Below are 24,640 nucleotides of genomic sequence, written 5' to 3'. Positions count from 1 at the left end.
ATCTCTGTCGGACTTTCGCGACGACCATGTTGGGCAGGCATGCACACCCTCCAGCTATAAATGATACATCTCATTTCAGGAAATGTTGAAATCGTAAGTTCTGCAGCCGTTTCCATAGTTGTTTTCGCCAAAGATGGGGATAGTATTGGCAGTTGACTTCTTAATCTTCTATGTCATTTTGCACACGGCAATTGCTTCCGCTCATCAGAGGTTTACTCAAGGAGACGCACTGCGTTCGCGGCTTAATGATCGAAGATATAGGGGCCATAACGTACAGACTACAGAATGGGATTTCGATGACGCCCTCATTAGTTTTAAGAATGATTCCGAATATTTGACAGATACAGAAGAGGGTCACCTGCAAGAAGTCCATTATCTCCCCCATGGCCTCCCGGGACAGCCAGAAGGCATCAAATTTAGACAATACTCAGGATATGTAACAGTTGACGCCAATGCAGGCAGAGCGCTTTTCTATTATTTCACGGAGGCCGTACGCGATGCCTCAAAGCAGCCCCTTGTTCTCTGGCTTAATGGCGGTGAATTCATTTTAATATTGGCTCTTTTTTTTACTTTTGATCTGGTTTTCTATTGTCCACTTTTCGTCCTGACTCACAAACAGGTAATCCCAACGCAGGGCCTGGATGTTCGTCATTTGGATATGGAGCAATGTCGGAACTAGGACCCTTTCGCGTAAACCCAGATGGAAAAACGCTTCACTTCAATCGCTACGCATGGAACCAAGGCTAGTATGGAATTTTTCGGTGCTGTTTCTTCTATTTTTTCAGAGGAAAGAAACACTTATTATCATTATAAAATAAAAAGAGAACCTATAATTTCATAGGTCCATATTTCCATGGTATTTTTCTACCCAGCCCATATAAATATAAGTTTATTTATCCTATCTACTGCGTTTATATCTTCTATATAGTTTTGCATGCTAGTCTTCCATCATCTCTGGAGGTCCTTGTATTTCACATTTATATTCTTTGGTCTAAGTTATTCATCCAGACTAAAAAATTGGATACCCCTTCTTTATAGACAAAAGGAAAGCACAGAAATCTCTTACTCACAGAAAGTGACACTGTGATTCTTAATTTTGACATGATTACAAAAGGAAAACACAAAATTCTCTTGTATAAAAGTGACACTGTCATTTTTATTTTTGACAAGATTTTAAAAATTTGAATTAATTTTTTTTATCAGGAATTTTTTTTAATTTTTTTGGACAAAAAAATCAACAGTCATATTCTGTGTTCTCTGTAGATAGATCAAATTCTGTTCTCTGTAGATATGATCAAATTGGATAGGCTGGAAAAAAAAATTACCAACGTCCTTATGCGATTCATCTGATTAGATAAAATAAGTTAGATAAAATAGGTAGATTGAAATAATTATGCTCTTTGACCCAATTTATTGGTGCTGTTTCTAATATACAATACATTATCATAGGATAATTATTCAGGCATAGAGTGCGAGGATAATCTACAGCATAGTTACCAAGTTCGAATTCGAATTCGAATTCGATTCGGTACGGAAAAAATTCGGTTACTTAAAATTTAATACGGTATAACTTTGAAAACAACAAAAACTCTTTTAAAACGGTTTCAATTATAAATATTGCAGATAAAATTATATAGTTTTATATTTAAAATAGCAAGTAAAATAGTAAGTTTTAAGAATTTTTGTATTGATTCATTCACCCACTTGCACCACAAATTATGACATTAATATAAAGTGAATTTTCAAGAAATAATATATTACAATGAATCACATAAATTCCACATTATTAAGTATTTTATGGTCACAATGAAATGGTATATTAAGTGTGTACAAACAGTGTTTAAAAATATACGCTTATATTATCATTATTTATTTTTCAAACCAAACTCACGTCTAATTTATAAAGTATAGTAACAAAGTCTATTATTTAGTATAATACAAAATGTTAATCTGTATAATTGAATACTTAATACTTACTCAAAATAATAAAAAATGTTAATATGTATACTTTAATACTTACTCAAAATCTTAATTAAGAAAATCCACTTTAAAAGAAATTCCATTTACTAATATAATTGAGATAGTATTTCTGCTTTTTACTAATATAATTCATGCAATATTTCTATTTTTAAAATATATTTGTTTAAATTTAATAAACTTACAAATTTCCAAATTATATATATCATATATATTTTTTGCTTTACTCTATAAACACATAATTATCGTAAAAATTATAGATTTTTACATATTTCATTAAAAACTTGCTAAATTTACTATAAATTTCTTATTACAAAAACTTGTTAAATTTACTGTAAATTTCTTATTGCATAAACTGACAAGTAACCTTATCATTTATTAACCATATTCTCATGCTATTTCCTAAATTTAAAAAAGGTTTTGAACTGTAAATTGAAAACTAGAGTTTGGATTAGAAAGGTACAATAACATTAGCTCATTAAACCAAAATTGCATGTAAAAAGTTCTTTGGATAAGGCCTTTCACGAAATTATGAAAGTGCGGTCTAAGAATCAGTCTAAGAATATAATAGCAATGTCCGCGGTAATTCCTCGACTTTCCCACTCTCGTCAGTCTGAAGTCTTTTCTGATCCCTCTTCAATGCCTATAATTTGAGAGATAACAGGAAAGCGTTCTGTCGAATTCGAGGATGCGACACAAATAATGACTCTCTTCGCCGGGGTGTTAGCGGGTTAGGTAGCTGTAATGTTTTTGATATTCGGTGGAAGGCAGACTGAAACTCTGCCCCAACCAAGTGAAACCAAGGCTAACGGTCTGGAAGAGTTCACGACCTGATCTATGGAGGTGTTAACCCTCGGAGGACGGCTAAGAATGTCCCTTATGAAAAGGAGCGGACCGATGGCTTTTCAAGCAAGAGGCGTGGATTATTAATCCGTGAACGTAATATTCAGTGAACCGAATCGAACCCAAATTTTCGAATTCATTCGCAAATCGAATCGAACCAACGAATTTTCGAATTTTTTTCGGCAGTACGGCCGAATTTGGTAACTATGATCTACAGTGTTTTCTACCGTCTGTCCACATTTGAAATCTGAAAAAAGATCTCCGAACATGGATAATTTTCAATCAATAAGAATGACGAGTATTATGTGTTATTTTCCCAATTTTATTTTTAAAAAATTGAGTAAGAAGAATCTTAAGCATAATCATAATTATTTATATTTGATGTATATTTGGTTAATTTTGTTTTTTTTCTTAATTTAGTGATATTTTTAATAGTAGGGATATCATAGAAACAGTATAATAGGAGATTTTGAATCTAAAAAGATTATAATAGTAATATACAATGATAAGTTTATGTTAGTTGTTTCTTTTCAAAGATCAAATTCTATTATTAAAAAGATCAGAAACTATTTTAATTGGTTTTATAAGAAACTGATTAATAACATACTATGTATAGTTATCTGAATAAACCAGAAAATAGATAGCATCTTTGATGCATAACAAGACTATAAGCTAGTAAAACCATATCGAGACAAAGTAGAAGCCTCTATTGGAGGGGCTTGTAGCTTGTCTGTAGGTTGTCTCTAGGTCTTCTGTCACTAGCTAGAGTTACTTCTATGTGGGCCAATTGTTCATAGATATCTCTATGTTGTATCTATATCTCATCCAAATATAATAAAACCTCCTGGTTGGCTTTTTTATTCTCTCATGGAGAATCCTACCAAGTAGTGATTTCATGTGCCAATATAGGCCAATGGTGTGTAAGTCTTGTTTTGGCACCCTCGAGTGTGCCTTCTCTCTGGTAGCCAGTTTGCCAAGGATGTTAAAACTTCATTGTTCATGTGTTGAGAATGATCCATTATAATAAATTCAAGATGAAACTAAGATCCATTATCAATCATAATCTTCTTGAATTTATGATGCAGTGTTGGCATGATAATGTCGGACCAAAGACTAAGCCCACAAATGGGCTTGAGAACTAACCAGACTATCATGGTTATTGTAGCCCTTGTGGTAGCGAGAAAGTTGTCATGTCATGGATGTCGATCCAAGGGGGAAGTTGGACTAAAGAGAGGCTGCACAAGAAGAGGCAGGACTAAGAGAATGGGGGTAGATGGCGCTCCATAGGGGTGAGAGGTTTGAATATTGGAGTAGTTAGTAAAATCAAGGAAGAGAAGAACCATGAGGCCACATAAAGGGTGGTGTAGGCCTGAATTTTATATAAAAAGAAAAATTATATAAACCCCAACACTTAAACTAGAACCACCCCAGCTGATATATTCTATTATATAGCCCTCGAAGCCAAATATATATATATTCAAAAAGAAGAGGGGTTTACCTTTTAATAAAAAAACCATTGGCTCAAGCCTTTTATCATAGCCATGAAGACCAAACATGCATATATCATATATTAGTGCGACACCTCTTCTATTATATATCCCTCGGAGCCAAATATATATATATATATATATATATATATTCAAAAAGAGGAGAGGCTTACCTTTTAATAAAAACCACTGGCTCAAGCCTTTTATCATAGCCATGAAGACCAAGCATGCATATATCATATATTAGCGCAGCACCTTATTAGCTCCATTGCTTTAAACTTTCCTCCTGTTTCCCGTGATATGACTCAACCATGAGACCTGGGTCCCTATCTTTGTGCGCAATTCATCATCTTCCGAGACAAGTCACCCCGACGTTACATCACCCTGGCCTATCAAAAAGTGCGCAATAACTTTACCTTATGGGAGACAGACTCTAGGACCTAAATATTCACATTAAATATTGTCCTTGCCTTCTGTCAAATATTGTACCTTATTGTTCTTAAAAGTACACATGCGCCATCCTTCCTGGAGGAGTTAGTATTTCCTTCGCATGCCCCTCATTAGTTATGTGCCAATAAAGAAACTTTGTGTCACCCCAATGCTTTATTCGTTGGATGGATTTCACATTAGCCCGGGTCCTTGCCACCGAATCACTTCCTTTATGTGCTTCTCGTTTGATCTTCCTGACAAGACCCTTTGAGACATGTCACCCTAAAAATTTCCTTTTAACGAATACTTATTGATTGAAAATTGATATCATCTCCCCGGGCTTTGTCAACAGACAAACTCTTGTCCAAAAAAGAACTAAAGTAAGTTTTGTCTCTTCTTCTTGTACACTCCGGCTCAGCTCCAGCTACTAGGTTCTTAATGAAGGATTATGTGAAGGCCATTATGTTGGTTTGGGCACCTCTATCTTTGATTACAAGAATTCAAATAAAACCGGGGTGTAACACAGACCTATGAAACACTTACACTATATATATATGCAAGGATGAAAACAATATAATTGCAGAAGGACATGTTTAAATTAATTCAATCCATTCTCACACACCACACTCTCTGCTCTTCTATTAATTAATACTTTAAATATATACATATGTTTGGCATCGTTCCAAATCCTCGAAAATAGGATTGGATGAGCCCAAACTTGGCATCATTGAACTAATTACAACAAATAGATAAATTTAATGAATTACATAGCAACCAAAAACAAACTCTATCATAACAATCCATTTATTGAGGAACCAATTCCTCTGGTAAAAAATTTTGACCTCTCAATCAAATTGGTTTTACAGATGCCCCTCCATCATACTCCCACATAACAAAAAAACTCCATGGGATCTTGCTCATGAGGTATCCAACAGTTCTACCACTTTCCTATACTAATGTGGAAGTCATCAAATTTGCATAACCTACTCGATGGTACTTCCATTTCACAAAATACTTGTAGTATTCCTTTCGTGTCGTCTTCTTAATTAGTATTTTGTCTAAAATCCTCTCTAGTTGTAAAGGCACTATTGTTGGTAATTGTTTCTTCCATTGAATTTGTGAGTGTCCAATGTCAACTACTATTTGCACCTCTTCTCATGGATGATACTTATATATGTCTACCACATTGAAGATGGGAGATATGTCAATCCCTAGCGACAACTCTATCTCATAAGAATTAGCTGGAAATTTCCAAAGGATTTTACAAGGACCAATTTTCTTTAATTTCAGTTTATCGTATTCTCCTTTAGGAAATGTTTCTTCCCTTAAATGTGCCAATACTAAGTCTCCACTTCAAAGATCTATTCTTTCCTCTTGAGACCTGCTCTAGACTTATATTTGAGATTTCTTTCTTGTAGTCAGTGTTTACTTTCTCATGGATCTCCTGTATAGCTGTAACAATGTCTTCTCTTGTTGCACTTCTTTGTTCTACTCTTCTCAAGTCATGCACTCCTCCGAGATGCATCCCATGCATAATATTTAAAGGAATCCAACTAGTGATTATGGTATTGGAGAATCATTATAGGAAAATTTAGCCTCGATTCCACTGCTTGGGATGGTCTCCAACCAGGCTCCTCAAGATATTCTCCAAACTCCCATTAACTACCTTGGTCTATTCATCAGTTTGAGGATGATATGCTTAATCAAAGCTCAATTTTGTCCTTAATTTCTTCCACAAATTTCTCTAGAAATACACAAAGAATCTAGTAACGCTATCTGACACAATGCTCTTGTGCACTCCATGTAATCTCACTACTTGTCTGAAGAACAAGTTAGTAACATGGGTAGTATCATTGGTTTTAAAACAAGTAATGGAATGGGCCATTTTTGAAAGTCAATAGACTACCACAAAGATTGCATCATTACCCTTTTGAGTTTTTGGGAAAGAAAATACGAAGTCCATGCTTACTGAATACCATGGTTTATCTGGAATTGGTAATGATGTATACAAACTTGTATTTCGGCTCTTCTCCCCATCATGTAGAACATCTCTATCAAACTATCATGGTCTATCCAATAGAATGTGGCACACATCCATGGGCATGATATCACAGAGGACTTTATCCTTATAGTTTCCTATGTACAACTCCACTTCACACTGTTCATTCACCAACAGTTGATGACCCTTTTGAATCCATGATACCTTATAAGGTGTTGGATGCTTCATCCTCTTTAAATTTAACTTCTCTACCACATATGTAAACACCAAGTTGTCTTTGTTGCCACTATCAGTCACCATCTTGCAACATTTTTCTTCGACATTGAAAATAGTTAGAAACAAAGTCATTCTCTAAGATGGTTCAACAACTTCTTTCTTTGATTTCAAGAACACTTTCTTCAGTAATAGAGACTCTCCTGTCTTTGGTACATTTTTTGCCTCTTGTACCTTTGGTTCCCCTTCTTATACTATGGAAACAACAACAGTTCCCTGGCTTGCATCGTTGATTTCTACACATTCATATGTCATATGTCCAAGCTTGCGACACCTATAGCAGCAAATATCTCTTCCTCTACCTCTTCCTCATCCTCTAGAAAAGGATCTTTGGCCTATGAAGTCTCCCTCTTACTGTCATTGTGGAATTGAGATACTATCTCCTTATTTTTATGTTGTAGACCTTCCTCTAGTTGATTGTTGTCCTCTTCCTCTAGTAGTAGTTTTTCCTTGGAAAGAATTCGTCAAATATAATGGGTATGCTTCTTCCACTATTTTGGGTGATAGCACACTGATTTCACCTTGGATGTTCAGCCTGAGACCATTAATGTATCTAGTTATATTCTGCTTGGGCTCCTCCACATATCCAACCTTGATATTCACCTTATAGAACTCTTATGTGTACTACATAATAATCATCAATCTCTACATCAAATTTTGCATGTGCTTGAATAAAGAGAGTTGATAGTACTTTGGCAAGAATTTTCCTTTGAGCTTTGCAACCATTTTTTCCCAACTCTTAATCTTTTTCTTATTTTTCCTTGTTTGTTCAACATTTACGCCATCCCACCACAAAGTTTCATGTCTCTTCAATTTGGTGACAATAAACTTAACTTTATTCTTCTTATCCATCTCCTCATATACGAAAAACTTATCCATATTAGTGATCGAGTATATGAGCTCCTCTAGATTCATGCTACCAGTGTAAGAAGATAGATTTTTCTTCACCTTTTTGATAGATTCTAGAACTGCCTTTAATGTTTTGTCTTCTACAGGATCTTCAATTGCTTCTTCCTCCGGAGATTCTTCTTCCTCCTCACTTGCATCTCCAACTTCAGGTTATCTTTAGTTGCTAGTTTCCATGACTGCAATTTTTTCTTCCAATTGTTGCATAGCTCTCATCACTTTAGCATTGGCTATCTAGGCCTTTCTCCTCTCTGAACTCCTTTTGCATCTCGTCCAAATCTGCACGCCATGGTCAACAAATTGTTTTTGGAATAAATGAAGGATTTGCTCTAATACCAACTGATAGAGACCATATATATATATATATATAAGTGCCCCAACACTTAAACTAGAACCACCATAACCAACATGTTCTATTAATAGACACCTTATTAGCTCCCTCATTAGTTTCATGCAATACAACCAGACCACGAGACTTGGGTCACTCTCTTGGTGCGCAATAAAGTTCATGTTAGCTATGTTAGTTGATTCTTTTGAAAAGTCAATCCTATCATTAAAAAGACTAGAAACTATTTTAATTGGTCTTATAAGAAACCAATTAATAACATATTATGTATAGCAATTTGAATAAACCAGAAAATATAGAGTATCCTTGATGCATAATAAGACTGTAAGCTAGTAAAACCATATCAAGACAAAGTAGAAGCCTCTATTGGAGGGGCTTGTATGTTATCTAGAAGTCCTCTGTCACTAGCTAGAGTTACTTCTATGTGGGTTAATTGTTCAACGATATCTCTATGTTGTATCTATATCTCATCCAAATATAATAAAACCTCTTGGTTGGCCTTTTTGTTCTCTCATGGAGAATCCTACCAAGTAGTGATTTCATGTGCCAATATAGGCCAATGGTATGTAATATTGTTTTCGCACCCTCGAGTGTGCCTTCTCTCTAGTAGCCAATTTGCCAAGGATGTTAAAACTTCATTGTTCATGTGTTGAGCATCATCCATTATGATAAATTCAAGATGAAAATAAGATCCATTATCAATTATAATTTTCTTGAATTTATGATGTAGTCTTGGCATGATAATGTCAGACCAAATCCTGAGCCCAGAAATGGGCTTGAGAACTAACAAAACTATCATGGTTATTATAGCCCTTGTGGTAGCGAGAAAGTTGTCATGTCATGGATGTCGACGCATGGGGGAGGTTGGACTAAGCAGAGGCTACACAAGAAGAGGCAGGACTAAGATAATGGGGGTAGATGACGATCCAGAGGGGTGAGAGGTTTGAATATTGGAGTAGTTAGTAAAATCAAGGAACAGAAGAACCATGAGGCCACATAAATGGTGATGTAGGCCTGAATTTATATAAAAATAAAATTTATACAAGCCCCAACACTTGAACTAGGACCACCACAACTGATATCTTCTATTATATAGCCCTCGGAGCCAAATATCTACATATATATATATATATATATATATATATATATATATATATATATATATATATATATAGATATATATATATATATATATTCAAAAAGAGGAGGGGCTTACCTTTTACAAATACCACTGGCTCAAGCCTTTTATCATAGCCATGAAGACCAAGCATGCATATATCATATATCAACGTGGCACCTTATTAGCTCCATTTCTTTAAATGTTCCTCCTGTTTCCCGCAATATGACTGAACCATGAGACTTGCGTCCCTATATTTGTGCACAATTCATCATCTTCGTAGACAAGTCACCCTGACCTTACATCACCCTAGCCTATCCAAAAGTGCGCAATAACTTTACCTTATGGGAGATAGACTCTAGGACATAAATATTCACGTTAAATGTTGTCCCTGCTTTCTGTCAAATACTGTACCTGATTGTTCTTAAAACTACACATACCTCGTCCTTCTTGGAGGAATTAGCATTTCCTTCGCACGCCCCCTCATTAGTTATGCACCAATAAAGAAACTCTGTGTCACCACAATGCTTTATACATTGGATGGATTTCACATTAGCCCGGGTCTTTGCCACCCGAGCACTTCCCTTATGTGCTTCTCATTTGATCTTCCTGACAAGACCCTTTGAGACATGTTACCCTGAAAATTTCCTTCTAATGAATACTTATTGATTGAAAGTTGATATCATCTCCCCCGAGCTCTGTCAATAGACAAACTCCTATCAAAACAAAAAAAACTAAACTAAGTTTTGTCTCTTCTTCTTGTACACTCTGACTCAGCTCTAGTTACTAGGTTGTTAATGAAGGATTATGTGAAGGCCATTATCTTGGTTTGGACACCTCTATCTTTGATTACAAGAATTCAAATAAAACCCAAGTGTAACAAAGACCCATGCAACACTTACACTATAGATGAAGGATTATCTGAAGGCCATTATCTTGGTTTGGACACCTCTATGTTTGATTACAAGAATTAAAATAAAACCCAAGTGTAACACAGACCCATGCAACACTTACACTATATATATATATATATATATATATATATATATATATATATATATATATATATATATATATATATATATATATATATATATATATATATATAAGGGTGAAAAAAATATAATTGCAGAAGGACTGGTTTAAATTAATTAAATCCATTCTCACACACCACACTCTCTGCTCTTCTATTTATTAATACTTTAAATATATACATATTTTTGGCATCATTGCAAATCCTTGAAAATAGGATTGGATGAGCCCAAACTTGGCATGATTGTACTAATTATAAAAAATAGATAAATTTAATGAATTACATAGCAACTAAAAACAAACTCTATCTTAACAATCCACTCATTGAAGAACCAATTACTTTGGTAAAAAAATTTGACCTCTCGATCAAATTAGTTTTACGGATGCCCCTCCATCATACTCCCACATAACAAAAAAATCTCCATGGGATCTTGCTCATGAGGTATCCAACAGTTCTACCACTTTTCTATACTAATGTGGAAGTCATCTGAGTTGCATTAGCTACTGGATGGTCCTTCCATTTGATAAAATACTTGTAGTATTCCTTTCCTGTGGTATTCTTAATTAGTATTTTGTCTAAAATCCTCTCTAGTTGTAAAGGCACTATTACTGGTAATTGTTTCTTCCATTGAATTTGTCATTGTTCACTCTCATCTACAATTTGCACCTCTTCTCCTAGATGACACTTATATAAGTCTGCCACATTGAATATGGGACATATGTCAATCCTTGGTGACAACTCTATCTCATAAGCATTGGCAGAAAATTTTTGAAGGATTTTTAAAAGGACCAATTTTCTTTAATTTCAGTTTATTGTAATCTCCTTTAGGAAATATTTCTTCCCTCAAATGTGCCAATACTAAGTCTCCCACTTCAAAGATCTATTCTTTCCTCTTGAGACCTGCTCTGGACTTGTATTTGAGATTGCTTTCTTGTAGCCATTGTTTACTTTCTCGTGGATCTCCTGCATAGTTGTAACAAAGTCTTCTCTTGTTGAACTTCTTTGTTTGACTCTTCTCAAGTCATGCACTCCTCTTAGATGCATCCCATGCATAATCTGAAAAGGAATCCAACTAGTGATTATGTTTGGAGAATCATTATAGGAAAATTTAGCCTCGGAAAGCACTTGATTCCACTGCTTGGAATGATCTCCAACTAGGCTCCTCAAGGTATTCCCCAAACTCCTATTAACTACCTTGGTCTATCCATCTGTCTGAGGATGATAGGCTTAACGAAAGCTCAATTTTGTCCTTAATTTCTTCCATAGATTGTTGTAGAAATTCACGAAGAATCTAGTAACACTATCTAACACAATGCTCTTGTGCACTCCATGTAATCTCACCACTTCTCTAAAGAACAAGTTAGTAACGTGGGTAGCATCATTTGTTTTAAAACAAGTAATGGAATGGGCCATTTTTTAAAATAAATATACTACAAAAAATATTGCATCATTACCCTTTTGAGTTTTTGGGAAACCTAATATGAAGTCCATGCTTATTGAATCCCATGGTCTATCTGGAATTGGTAATGATGTATACAACCTTGTATTTTGGCTCTTCTCCCTGTCATGTAGAACATCTCTATCAAACTATCATGGTCTATCCAATAGAATGTGGCACACATCCATGGGCATGATATCACATAGGACTTTATCCTTATAGTTGCATATTTGCAACTCCACTTCACATTGTTCATTCACTAACAATTGATGGCCCTTTTGAATCCATGACACATTATAAGGTGTTGGATGCTTCATCCTCTTTGAATTTAAATTCTCTACCGCATATGTAAACAACAAGTTGTCTTTGTTGCCACTATCAATCACCATCTTGCAACATTTTCCTTGGACTTTGAAAATAGTTATAAACAAAGTCATTCTCTAAGATGGTTCAACAACTTCCTTATTTGACTTCAAGAACACTTTCTTAAGTAATAGAGACTCTCCTATCTCTCGTACATTTTTTGCCTTTTGTACCTTTGGTTCCCCTCCTTATACTAGGGAAACAACAACACTTCTCTGGCTTGCATCCCTGTTTTCTATGCATTCATATGCCATATTTCCAAGGTTGCCATACCTGTAGCAGCAAATATCTCTTCCTCTACCTCTTCCTCATCCTCTGGAAAAGGATCTTTAGCCTATGAAGTCTCCCTCTTACTCTTGTTTTGGAATTGAGCTACTATCTCCATCCTTTTATGTTGTAGATCTTCCTCTAGTTGACTGATGTCCTCTTCCTCTAGTAATACTTCTTCCTTGGCAAGAATGCTTCCTTGCAAGCTTCTCCTTATTCTTCCAATCTAATGGGTATGCTTCTTCCAAATTCTAGATGATAACACGGTGATTTCACCTTGGATGTCCAGCCTGAGACCATTAACATATCTAGTTATCTTCTTTGTGGGCTCCTCTACATATCCAACCTTAATATTCACCTTATAAAACTCTTATGTGTATTACATAATAATCATCAATCTCTACATCATATTTTGCATGTGCTTTGAGTAAAGTGAGTTAATAGTAATTTGGCAAGAATTTTCCTCTAAGCTTCACAACCATTTTTTCCCAACTCTTAATCTTTTGCTTATTTTTCCTTATTTTTTCAACCTTTACGCCATCCCACCATAAAGTTTCATGTCTCTTCAATTTGGTGGCAATAAACTTAACTTTCTTCTTCTCATCCATCTCCTCATATTCAAAAAAACTTATCCATCTCAGTGATCAAGTATATGAGCTCCTCTAGATTCATGCTGCCAATGTAAGAAGATAGATTTTTCTTCACCTTTTTGATAGATTCTATAACTTCCTTTAATATTTTGTCTTCTATAGGATCTTCAATTTCTTCTTCGTCTGGAGATTCTTCTTTGTTGTTACTTGCATCTCCAGCTTTAGGTTCTCTTTAGTTGCTAGTTTCCATGACTGCAATTTTTTCTTCCAACTACTGCATAGCTCTCATCACTTCAGCATTGGCTATCTAGCCCTTTCTCCTCTCTAAACTCCTTTTGCAATTCGTCCAAATCTATGCGCCATGGCCAACAAATTTTTTTTGGAGTAGATGGAGGATCTGCTCTTAAACTAGAACCACCACAGCTAACATCTTCCATTAATAGACACCTTATTAGCTCTCCCATCCGTTTCCTACAATACGACTAGACCACGAGGCTTAGGTCCCTCTCTTGGTGCACAATTCCTCATCTATTGAGACATAGAAACCCGACCTATCCAAAAGTACACAGTAACTTTACCTTCCAGGAGACAGACTCTGAGACATGAATATTCACTTTAAATGGCATCCCCTACTTTTGTTAAAGGTTGTCCCTAGTGCTTTCTAAGAGTACACATACCTTGTCCTTTCGGAGGGAGTCAATATTTCCTTCACGGACCTCTCGTTAGATGGATTCCATGTTAGCCCAAGTTCTCATCACACCAACGCTTCACTTATGCACTACTCCTTTACTCTTCTCCAGGAAGACCATCTGGGACATGTCACCTGAGAAAATGCCTTTTGGTGAATACTTGTTTGTAAATGTGTTAGAAAGCTTGCATAGATGAATCTAGCTAGTAAAGGTTGAACACACAGCTTTGCCGAGCAAAAACACCAAAAAAAAATCGAAAGAACAAAAAGAATTATTGATTAACAGAAAATAGGTTACTATGCTCATGATATACTACATGAGAGTCAACTAATACGCACCACTGGGTGAAGATTCCAAGGTAATGCACCATAGTGGTGATCAATGAGAGGACTCGACACCTACAACAAGTTCCTAAGAGACCTAGCCAGTTGCGGAGTGAAAGGAGGAGCAAATCATGCAAAAAGGATATTGCATGTAGTCCCATGCATGCATGGATAGTCAAAGGCACCAATCTGGTGAAGATTCCAATGTTGAAGCCTTTCGTGTCAGTGAATGCTCTAACTAAGTTTCCGCATGTTCCAATAATGAAGTTCCTAGGTGTGTAATACCTCCAACACCCCCCTTGAACACCACTGTGGGGAAAAATAGAAAATGGGATCTGGCAACTAAGGCCAAAGGTCACCCAAAATATAGTGCAACTTGTACTAAAATTGAGGAAAGAGGGTAAACTTTGTGGGAAAACCCCCCCCTCAAAATATAATGTAATCGAAAGAAAAGAAGAAGAAAAGACAGTTGCTAAGAAACTGTGTCCTTCACCCAAGACGATCGCGCAGAGAGTGAAACTTTTGCTGAGTGATTGTATTGGTGAAGATGTCTACAGTCTGTTCTGCTGAAGGACAGAACTGCAAATCAATGACCCGATCATGTACTAAGTCTCTGATGTAGTGCATATGGATCTCTATGTGCTTCGTCTGTTGCCGCTGTACTGGATCCCTGCAAAATTTGAGAGTGCTCTAGTTCTCACACTAGATGACAGTGGGATGGTGGAACTGGATGCCCAACTCAGTGAGGAAGTGCTATAGCCAGAGAGCCTGAATGGTGATGTTGACTGCTCCTCTGTACTAGGCCTCAGCTGAAGAGAGAGCAACAACAACCTGCTTCTTGCTCGACCAACAGATAGGGCCAGACCCTAGACTGAGTGAATATCTGGAGGTGGACTTGTGATCAATATTGTTGCCCACCCAATCAGAATCTGTGAAGCCAAGGAGATTCAATAGAGTGCCTGCTGCATAGTGAATCCTAAAGGTGATGGTGCCCTGCACATATTGGAGGATGTGCTTGGCATCTTTCCAGTGTAGCTCATGTGGCTCTTGCATATATCTGGAAACTGCCCCTACTGCATATGAGAGATCTGGTCTGGAGTGGGTGAGGTACAGTAAGCTCCCCACTAGCTGTTGGTAGAGAGTACTGTCAACTAATGGAGTGTCACCTCCATCCTCAAGGCATACCACAAATAGAAAAGGAGTCGGTGCTGGCTTGCAGTCAGTCATGTGAAATGTCCAGAGAAGATCCTGCGCATAATTAGCCTAAGAGAGTTTGATTCTTGTGGCATCCTGGCTACTCTCAAGACCAAGAAAGAAGTGTAATGGACCCATGTTCGTCATTAAGAACCTATCATGCAAGGTCCTCTTGATTGCAGCAATGGCTAAAGCCGAGCTGTCGGTGATCAGGAGATCATCCACATACAAAACTAAGATAAGAAGAGAGTCATGTGTCTTGAGCATGTAAACATTTGGATCAGACTTACATCCTTCAAAGTTTTGTGATAAGAGAAAAGAATCCATCTTCGCATACCAAGCTCTCAGGGTCTGCTTAAGGCCGTAGAGAGACTTCTTTAGTCTGCAGACTAAAGATAAATCCTGAATGAAACCATGTGGCTGCTCCATGTAGATCTCCTCAGATAGGTCTCCGTGAAGAAAGGCATTCTTCACATCCATTTGATGTACTTACCACCCCTAGGCAGCTACAATGGCAAGTGCAAAGCATATGGAATCCATCTTTGCTACTGGAGAAAAGGTCTCATCATAATCAATGCCATGCACTTGCTGGAAGCCTTTGGCTACTAGCCTGGCTTTCTGTCTAGTGATTTTCCCATCTACAACACTCTTGGTCCTGTAGACCCATTTGCATTAGACAAGTTTCCTTCCTGAAGGAAGGGGGACCAGATCCCAGGTCTGGTTCTCGAGGAGGGAGTTGTAATCCTCCTCCATGTCGAACTCCCAAGAGGGATGCCTAGTAGCTTTAGCATAAGACTGCAGATCATAAGACTAAACCAAATGACAATGCCAGGATGGCGTTGGTTCAGTGGCAGTGAGGGCAAGAGGAAGCTCAATAAACTCTGAGCTAGTCCTCTGCTGATGAAAATTATCCCCCACAAGACCATTTCTAGCAGCTAGGTGGTTTTGTGCATATATCTCACTTAAGTTCCCTGTTCTCTGATTTATGACAGGGGAAGTTGATTCACTACTATCTGGGCTTGGATGTGGATCATCATATGCATGCACTGGATTTGTATCTAAAGACTATCTCTGCATTTGCATGCTCTACCACAGCACCTGCATGCTATGTATCTACATCTGAGTGTAGTGAGTCATCAGATCGGTCATGAGGTGGATAAAAGGTGTCTGCATGTGGCAATTGAGGTGAATGTGAGTGACTTTCCCTAAATTGGACACTTCTCTCAATGATGAGCTTGTCCATAAAGGAAATCAGGAGTTGGTATCCCTTCACAACATCAGGGTATCCAACGAATATGCACTCAATGCTCTATGGATCAACAACTTTCCTCTTTTCAGATGGGATCCTGGCCCATTCTCGAGAGCCGAAAACACGGAAGTGGGTGGCCTCCAGTTTAGTGCCACTCTAAGCCTCAAAGGGGGTCTAATCCCTGATAGATATATGAGGAGATCTGTTCTAGATGTAGTTAGCACAATTAAGTGCTTCAGCCCATAGCTTATGAGGTAGTGACTTAGCATGTAGCATGCAGGAAGCCATCTCTTTGAGAGATCGATTCTTTCTCTTAGCAACTATGTTCTACTGCGGAGTGTATGGAACTGTGTGCTGCAACTATATGCCGAACTCAAGGCAAAGGTTCTTGTGCTATGTTAACATATTCCCCCGCATTGTCTGTACAGAGGGCTTTGATATTTCTCTCTGACTGTGTCTCAACTAGTGCTTTGAAATCTTCAACGTGCGCTAAAACTTCAGATTTGGCCTTGAGAAGATACACCCAAGTATACTATGAGAAATCATCAATAAATGTAAGCACATACCTTGCTTCGTTGATGGAAGGAGGAGGAAAAGGCCCCATGAGATCACTATGGATCAGATCTAGAGGAGAGGATGCTCTATGAGTCTTGTGAGTGTCAAACTTTTCTCTAGGATGTTTTCCAAGGACACACCCTTCACAAATGCCTTTGGAGAAACTAATATTTGGAAAACCTTCCACCATCTCATGCTTTCTTAGCTGCTGCATATACCTGTAATTTAAGTGACTAAACCTCTCGTGCCAAAGCCTACTACTATCATTAGCATGTGTAAGCAATAAGGAGGATTCAGATTTAATAAATTTAAAAAATGTATACAGTCTAGCTCCATTGTTTACCTCACCAGTTGCAATTTTGGAGCTACTATGTAGGTCATATATGTTCACTGCATCTGGAGTGAATTCAACTCTCTTTCTGGTGCCGACATGAGTGATCTGATAAACTGAAAGTAGGTTTACTAAAAGTTTTGGAACATGAAGCACATCTTCAAAGCTTCCGTGTAAAAGTTCCACTCTACCTTTTCTGTTGACCTCAATAGGTGAGTCATCTCCCATGAGGATGGGAGGTCCTTTGCATGCATTCAAAGAGGAATAGACTTCCTTCATAGTAGCCATATGTTGTGATGCACCAGAATCTATAATCCATGCATCAGGCGAAGAGTTAATTGCAACTAAAGCATGAAAATTTTTACCTTTCCCGTGTGGCAAATCCTTAGTTTACTTCTTGGTGCCCTGAGGGATGTGGTCCCCAAGGTCGTGCTTCTGAAGGATTTTTGCCATGTGGTCAATTTGTTTCTTCATGTAGGAGGATTCTAGATGGAATCCTCAGTGACAGCAAGTGCATTTGTCTCCTTTCTTCCCTTTCTCATTTCTAGAGCCAGAGGAGTCATTGAAGGGCTTAGCGTACCTTTCCTTCTTTGGATGGGAATGCGCTTTTCCCTTGTCTTTTTGTTGTTGATTTTTCTGATTTGAATTAGATCTGTGATTTTTATTGTGTCTATCATCATGCACAGCAAGTGCATGCGCTTTTGGAGGTTTGATTTTCACCATGCCAATGAGTTTATCTTGCTCAAAAGTGAGGGACTCCATGTACTCTTTGAGAGAAGGCATAGTGTAGGATTTACCTGTTGCAAGCCTTACTGAATGAAATGTAGACACAAAGACAGAGTATTGTGGTCCGAGCTTTGACATAATAGAGAGAACTTGGCGACTCTCCTCCTTGGATTTGTCAATTCCACAACCCTTGAGTTGCAGTAATAGATCATTATATTTGGTGAAGAAGTCTTGAATTTTGTCATAGTTTTGTGGATCCAATGAGAGCAACTCCACTTTGAGCAAATGTCCTTTCATCTCATCCTGTTTCCCGTAGAGTTCTTCAATCTTTTTCCAAATCTCATTTGGAGTACTGCAGATAGATAGATGAAACTGCAACTCTGGGGAGATGCACATGCATATGGATGTGTGGGCCTCATCCATGTGGTTGAGGTACTTGGATTTCTCTATGACTGAAGTGGGTTCCACTTCTGCAGCCATGGTAATCTAGTACAACCCTTTCTGATGAAGGTATCGAGCCATTTGGTCCTTCCATTTGTGATAGTTGTACGGTGTTAGGATTGATGCTTTGGGAAACTCCATTTTTCTATCGATCTTTGATCTCCCTACTGTAATACCTAAAAAATAAAGTACTGGTGCGCCTTTTATCTAACAACCTATGGACTCTGATACCATGTAAATGTGTTAGAAAACCCACACAGATGAATCTAGCTAGTAAAGGTTGAACACACAGCTTTGCACAGCAAAAACACTACAAAAAAATCGAAAGAAGAAAAAGAATTATTGATTAACAGAAAATAGGTTACAATGCTCATGCTATACTACATGCGAGTCAACTAATATGCATCACTGGGTGAAGATTCCAAGGTAATGCGCCATAGTGGTGGTCAATGAGAGGACTCGACACCTACAGCAAGTTCCAAAGAAAACTAGCCAATTGCAGAGTGAAAGGAGGAGCAAATCATGCAGAAAGGATCTTGCATGTAGTCCCATGCATGCATGGACAGTAAAAGGCACCAATCTGGTGAAGATTACAATGTTGAAGCCTTGCATGTCAGTGAATGCTCTAACTAAGTTTCTGCATGTGCCAGTAATGAAGGTCCTAAGTGTGTAGCACCTCCAACATTGTTGACGAAAAGTTGATTCCGTCTCTGCGATCTCTATCAATAGACAGACTCCCATAAAAAAATAAAATAAGTGTTGTCTCTTCCACATGTACACTGTGACTCAGCTTAGGTTATTGAGTTCTTAATGGAGGATTGTGCAAGGGCCATTATGTTGGTGTGGGCATCTCTGTCTCTAATTACAGGAATTCAAGTAAAACCTGGGGGCGTAACGGAGACCCCTACAACACTTAAACTTTATATATATATAGTTAAGGATGAAAATAATATAACTGCATAAGGATTGGTTTAACTTAATTTAATGCACTCTCGCACCCCAAACTCTTTTCTTTTTTATTCATTAAAACTTTAAATGTAGACATATGTTTGACATCGTTCTAGATCCTTGAAAGCAAGATCGGATGAGCCGAAACTTGGCATAATTAGACTAATTACAACAATTATCTAAATCTAATGAATTACATGGCAAAAAACAAACTCGATCTTAACAATTTACTCATCAAAGAACCAACTCCTCTACTAAATTATTTTGACCTCTCGGTCAACTTGGTTTTATGGATGCCCTACATTAAAAAGACCCTCCCAAACAAGGAATTAGAAGATGACCATACGATAGGGAAAGTGGCCAAAGAAATAAGACCATATAATAGGGAAGGTGGCCAAAAGGAATTCCATAAGCCTCTAGAAATTCTCGATAAGATATAAACTTATGACAGTAGTGAGAACCAAGAACTCAACAAGAAATAGAGACAGTCAAATCAAAGTAACATGCAACCAATAACTTGAATGAGTAAAAATTGAAGAGATAACATCTAGAAACATTTTAAAAAATACCTATATCCAAGCACATGTAGGCAAGAGATACCACACTCCCTACCCATGTTCATTCTTTGATTCCTTACAGTCTTGAATGAAATTAACTCCACTAAGGTGGAGGTTAGGCTAAGCAGAAAGTGACTAAGTGGAGTTGAGACCAAACTGCTAACTTGTAAACAACAATTGCTAAACTTACCATCCAACTCTATAAAAATCCACATGCCATCAATAAACTTCCTATATGTGCCACCCTTGTTCATTAATGTGTACATGCTGGGAAATGATGGGGGATCAAACATTTTTATCATGACTAATAGGCAAGTGGTACCCACAACTCTGTTCTCTATTGAGCTAGGTGAAAGTGGGTACTCCTTCCAATACATTGTTTATCACCCAATAAGGATATTTTCTTCATCTCATTACTTAAAAATTAAAAATATTAAAAAAAAATATTAATTTTTTTTAGTCAAAATAAACTTAAATTGATCTCAATAAATATATAATTGAAAAGTGAATTAATTTTATATATTATAAATATATTATTTAGATATTATAATTTTTTTAATATATTTAAAAAAATATAACTCAATTTATGATCTACATATATCAATTTAGTATTTGATTTGATTATAATTTTAAAATTAAATTATAAATTTGGTTTAATTTAAAAATGATAATAAATATGTATAATCACTTACTAAATATAAATTTCATTCAAATTTCATATTATTGCAAATATTTATATATCTCTATTTATTTTCAAAAATTTAAAATTAACATAATTTTATATTATTAAGATATATATTGTTGATTTATTATTATTTTTTACTCAATAATTATAAGGAATTTTATTCAATTCAAGTTATTAAAAAGTTTTTTTTTTTTATAAAATATAAATTATCACAATTATCCGAAGAAAATAAATATTACTAAAATAAAATTAATCTTTATAAGTTTTATAATAAAAATGTGTGCTTTTCTAAATAATTAAGATCAGGAAAAAATGATAAGCTTATTAAAATTGAAAATAAGATATTTTTATACATGAATGATTTTTTTTTTTTTTAATCACAGAACTAACCTTCTTAACTCAATAAAATTATTATAATCATCCAAAATTTCTCTCAATATCCGAGAGAAATAAAATGATAAAGAACGTAGAAAATGTCCTTACCTTTTAAAATTCTTATAAATCAATTTCAATTTAATCTCAATCAGTAAATGTTAGCCACAACCTATCATCCTCTTCCTAACCTAGATATGAGTGTACATCCTTCATCATGTATTTCTATTACGCTGGAATTGATTCCAGGTTATAAATTTTCGTCTATATTATCACCATGCATTCTTACTGCAGTGGCCAATATATTGTTTCTGGAGTCCCCTGCTGGTGTTGGATTCTCTTATTCAAACAGGAGCTCTGATTATGAAGAGAGTGGTGATAAACGAACAGGTAATTTGTGAAGTGTTTAGTGTTGTAGAAATTTATGTCGGGAATAGAAAAACCCTAAAGTAGTAGCATACATTTAAACATATGACCTTTGTTTCTTTTCCAGCTAAAGACGCGTATGCATTCCTGGTGAACTGGTTCAACAGGTTTACCGAGTATAGATTTCGAGATTTCTACATAGCAGGCGAAAGTTATGCTGGTAATAATACATAATATAATGTTATTTTATCCAATGGTTTCTACGAGGCTTTGGAAGATTATAAAGACATTATGGAAATTTTGAAAATGACTATATATTTAGAGATTTAATTTTTTTTTTTCAAAAATGATATGTAGGGAGTCAAACTATGTGAGGATTGTATATTGCTGGTCTTTATGTGAAGATTGTATATTAAACAGACTCGTCCTTGAATTTGTCTGAAAACTGTTATGCTCGTTCTTTTTATTAAACGCACCTCTCCTGAAATCTTCTGAAAGCAGTGATATTCTGAATAAATGCAACTGTGATACTCATTCCTTTTATTAAATATACCTCTCCTGAAAGCTGTGATATTCTGAATAAATGCAAGACGCGTTGGATTTATACAGAAATATTGATATTTTTGTGAGTGTTAACGCCGAGTATCGGACCATGACTGTAGGACATTACGTTCCAGAGTTGGCTGCAACAATTTTACACCACCAAAGGTTGTCGCAGGCATCTTTCATTAATTTCAAAGGAGTAATGGTGAGTTCAAAACAGAGTTTGTCGATCTAAAATAAAAACAATTCACGAGGCAAAAATATTGAGTGGTGGGACAAATCAGTTGAAATTTTCCATTACATCAAAACAAATTAATAAACTTCCAAGTCTAATTAGTTTACTGGGAGATTAGTAATATGTTTCAAGGGTGGCAATGAGCTCAGGTACTTGATTACCAATGAATAATAAAGATTTTAATATCATATTGAGGTTTTAGGTTACGCGACATTATTATGTAGTTGAGGTTAGTAATAAACTTCCAAATCTAATTAGTTTACTAGGAGGTTAGTAATATGTTTAAGGATGGCAATTAGTTCAGGTATTTGATTACCCATGAATAGTAAAAATTTTAATATATCATTGAGGCTGTTACACAACATTATTGAGGTTTTTCCTTACACTACAATTTTAGTTATTAGTAAACTTCCAAATACTTACAAGTGGACCATTAACCACCTTAAATGATACCCAAGACAAATAATATGATAATTACTCTAACAATAAAGAAGCGCGTTTCCAAGCACAACAATAAAATTAAAATTTACAACTATGTTAAAATCCATCGTGCAAGTCCAGAATTTTTGAAACTAGAGTATATAATCAATTTCAAGTTTACTCATTGAACTTCTGCAGGTGGGAAACGGCCTAATGAACTGCGAGACAGATAAACTTGGACAAATTACGTACCCGTGGACACATGCTTTAATATCGGATGAAACTTATGAAGCTCTAATCAAATCAAAGATGGGGACATGTAGCTCTGGTCTCGATCTCGTAATCCCAGACACGGGAAATATCGATCCGTATGACATCTTTGCTCCCCTATGTCCAACTAATTCATCCGGCCAAGCCAAGGTGTGTAAATTAGAAATTTATATAATATAATGGTTGAAATTTGAATGTCATTACAGTAATACACTTATATAAGCTTTAAACAGTTTTTTTTGGTTATGCAGGAAATAAATCTAAATGAAAAAAAAATAATAAGTCTTCAAAATCACTCTAGATAAATTTATATGTGAGTTAAATAAGCTTCTATAGCCTCAAATTTTCATTGAACATACTTGTGTGAAAAGCAGGAAGAAGCTGAAATTCCTGGATATGATCCTTGCATTGATTACTACGTACACTCGTATCTTAATAGACCCGATGTTCAGAAAGCCATACATGCAAAGGAAACAGCCTGGGTGCAATGCAAGTGAGACTCCTTAAAGCAAATTAATAATAATAATTTATTTTTAAGTTCAAAGCAAAACACCCACCAAATTTGTTTTACCTCTGGAAATTCATTTTGATTTCTTGCAATGTGTTACCTTAAGTGATATCGTTTATGCTTCTTGGAACGACACTCCCCCAAGTATGTTAGAAATCTATAGCCGCCATCTTATTCCAACAGGCCTGCGAATACTTATCTATAGGTATGAATTTTAATGACTTCTTCCCTCGGTGCATGACAAGTTTGTTATTTTATCATGAGAACGATCTCTGAATTTTTTGTTTGGTTTTCAGTGGAGACACTGATAGCGTAGTGCCCGTGACCTCTACAAGATTCTCCATTAATAAACTCAAACTTCCAATTGAAACTCCATGGTACCCCTGGCTTGATGGCGACGAGGTAATTAGATTGAACTGTCATTAATTTCACATATAAAGTTCTGAGAAGATTGATCTTTATGTGCAGAAATTTTCTGATTCCACGTCAAAATTTGTGCAGGTAGGAGGATATACTGTAATTTACAAGGGACTGACATTTGCCACCGTTCGTGGGGCGGGGCATGAAGTTCCAGAATTTCAACCGTCCAGGGCCTTAACGTTGTTCAAAAGCTTTTTGGCTGGGAAGCCCTTGCCAACTTAATTTGATTGCGTGAAAATCCTGGTTTTCTCTAATAAACTTTTCCAATTTGGTCTGCATGCATAACCATTCTCGCTCAGTCGAGTTTGCATGCTCAAGAATGGTGCTTCCCCAGTTATCTCCTCAGCAATACTTTTAGATATATTTTAGTGCAATATCTAGATCCACGGTGATTTTAGGCTCATCGAAAATTTGTGAAACTTTGCTATAATGATCAAAACTGTTGGAATCTTTGCATCGCGTGAATTTATATTTCTATTTTGAAATTGTAATATGCTCAGAATTTTAAACAAATGAATAAAATGATGCATACTTTCAATGATAAGCTTCAACAAACTATTTGCTAAAATGAAAATTAAAGGTACAAAGTTATATTTTGGTGATTCTCACTCACAGTTATAAACTTTACTAATGTATGATGCGAACATGGGACATGAACATTTGATATGAACATGGTACGTCAGTAATTATCAGTTTTAATAACGAATTTAGCAAGTCAAAGAATTTAGCCAGGATCAAAA

The 24,640-nt window shown here is 36.2% G+C and overlaps 1 protein-coding gene across 1 annotated transcript; it reads left to right on the top strand.

Moving 5' to 3' along the window:
* Nucleotides 1-118: 118 nt before the first annotated feature.
* Nucleotides 119-24,238, top strand: LOC149195556 (putative serine carboxypeptidase-like 23). The gene is made up of 10 exons (XM_089407954.1): nucleotides 119-536; nucleotides 635-742; nucleotides 21,433-21,528; nucleotides 21,632-21,724; nucleotides 22,167-22,252; nucleotides 22,901-23,122; nucleotides 23,347-23,465; nucleotides 23,587-23,685; nucleotides 23,777-23,882; nucleotides 23,982-24,238. The coding sequence occupies exons 1-10, from the start codon at nucleotides 134-136 to the stop codon at nucleotides 24,120-24,122; spliced, it is 1,473 nt and encodes a 490-aa protein (XP_089264080.1). The 5' UTR covers nucleotides 119-133; the 3' UTR covers nucleotides 24,123-24,238.
* The last annotated feature ends 402 nt before the right edge of the window (nucleotides 24,239-24,640 follow it).

Source organism: Pinus tabuliformis, chromosome 2_2, assembly GCF_031772625.1.
Source record: "Pinus tabuliformis cultivar Carrire ecotype Pingquan chromosome 2_2, CPIR1, whole genome shotgun sequence".
In the NCBI taxonomy this organism is placed as follows: domain Eukaryota; kingdom Viridiplantae; phylum Streptophyta; class Pinopsida; order Pinales; family Pinaceae; genus Pinus; species Pinus tabuliformis.
Note: the sequence above shows the minus strand (reverse complement) of the source record. Positions and strands in the feature narration are given on the sequence as shown.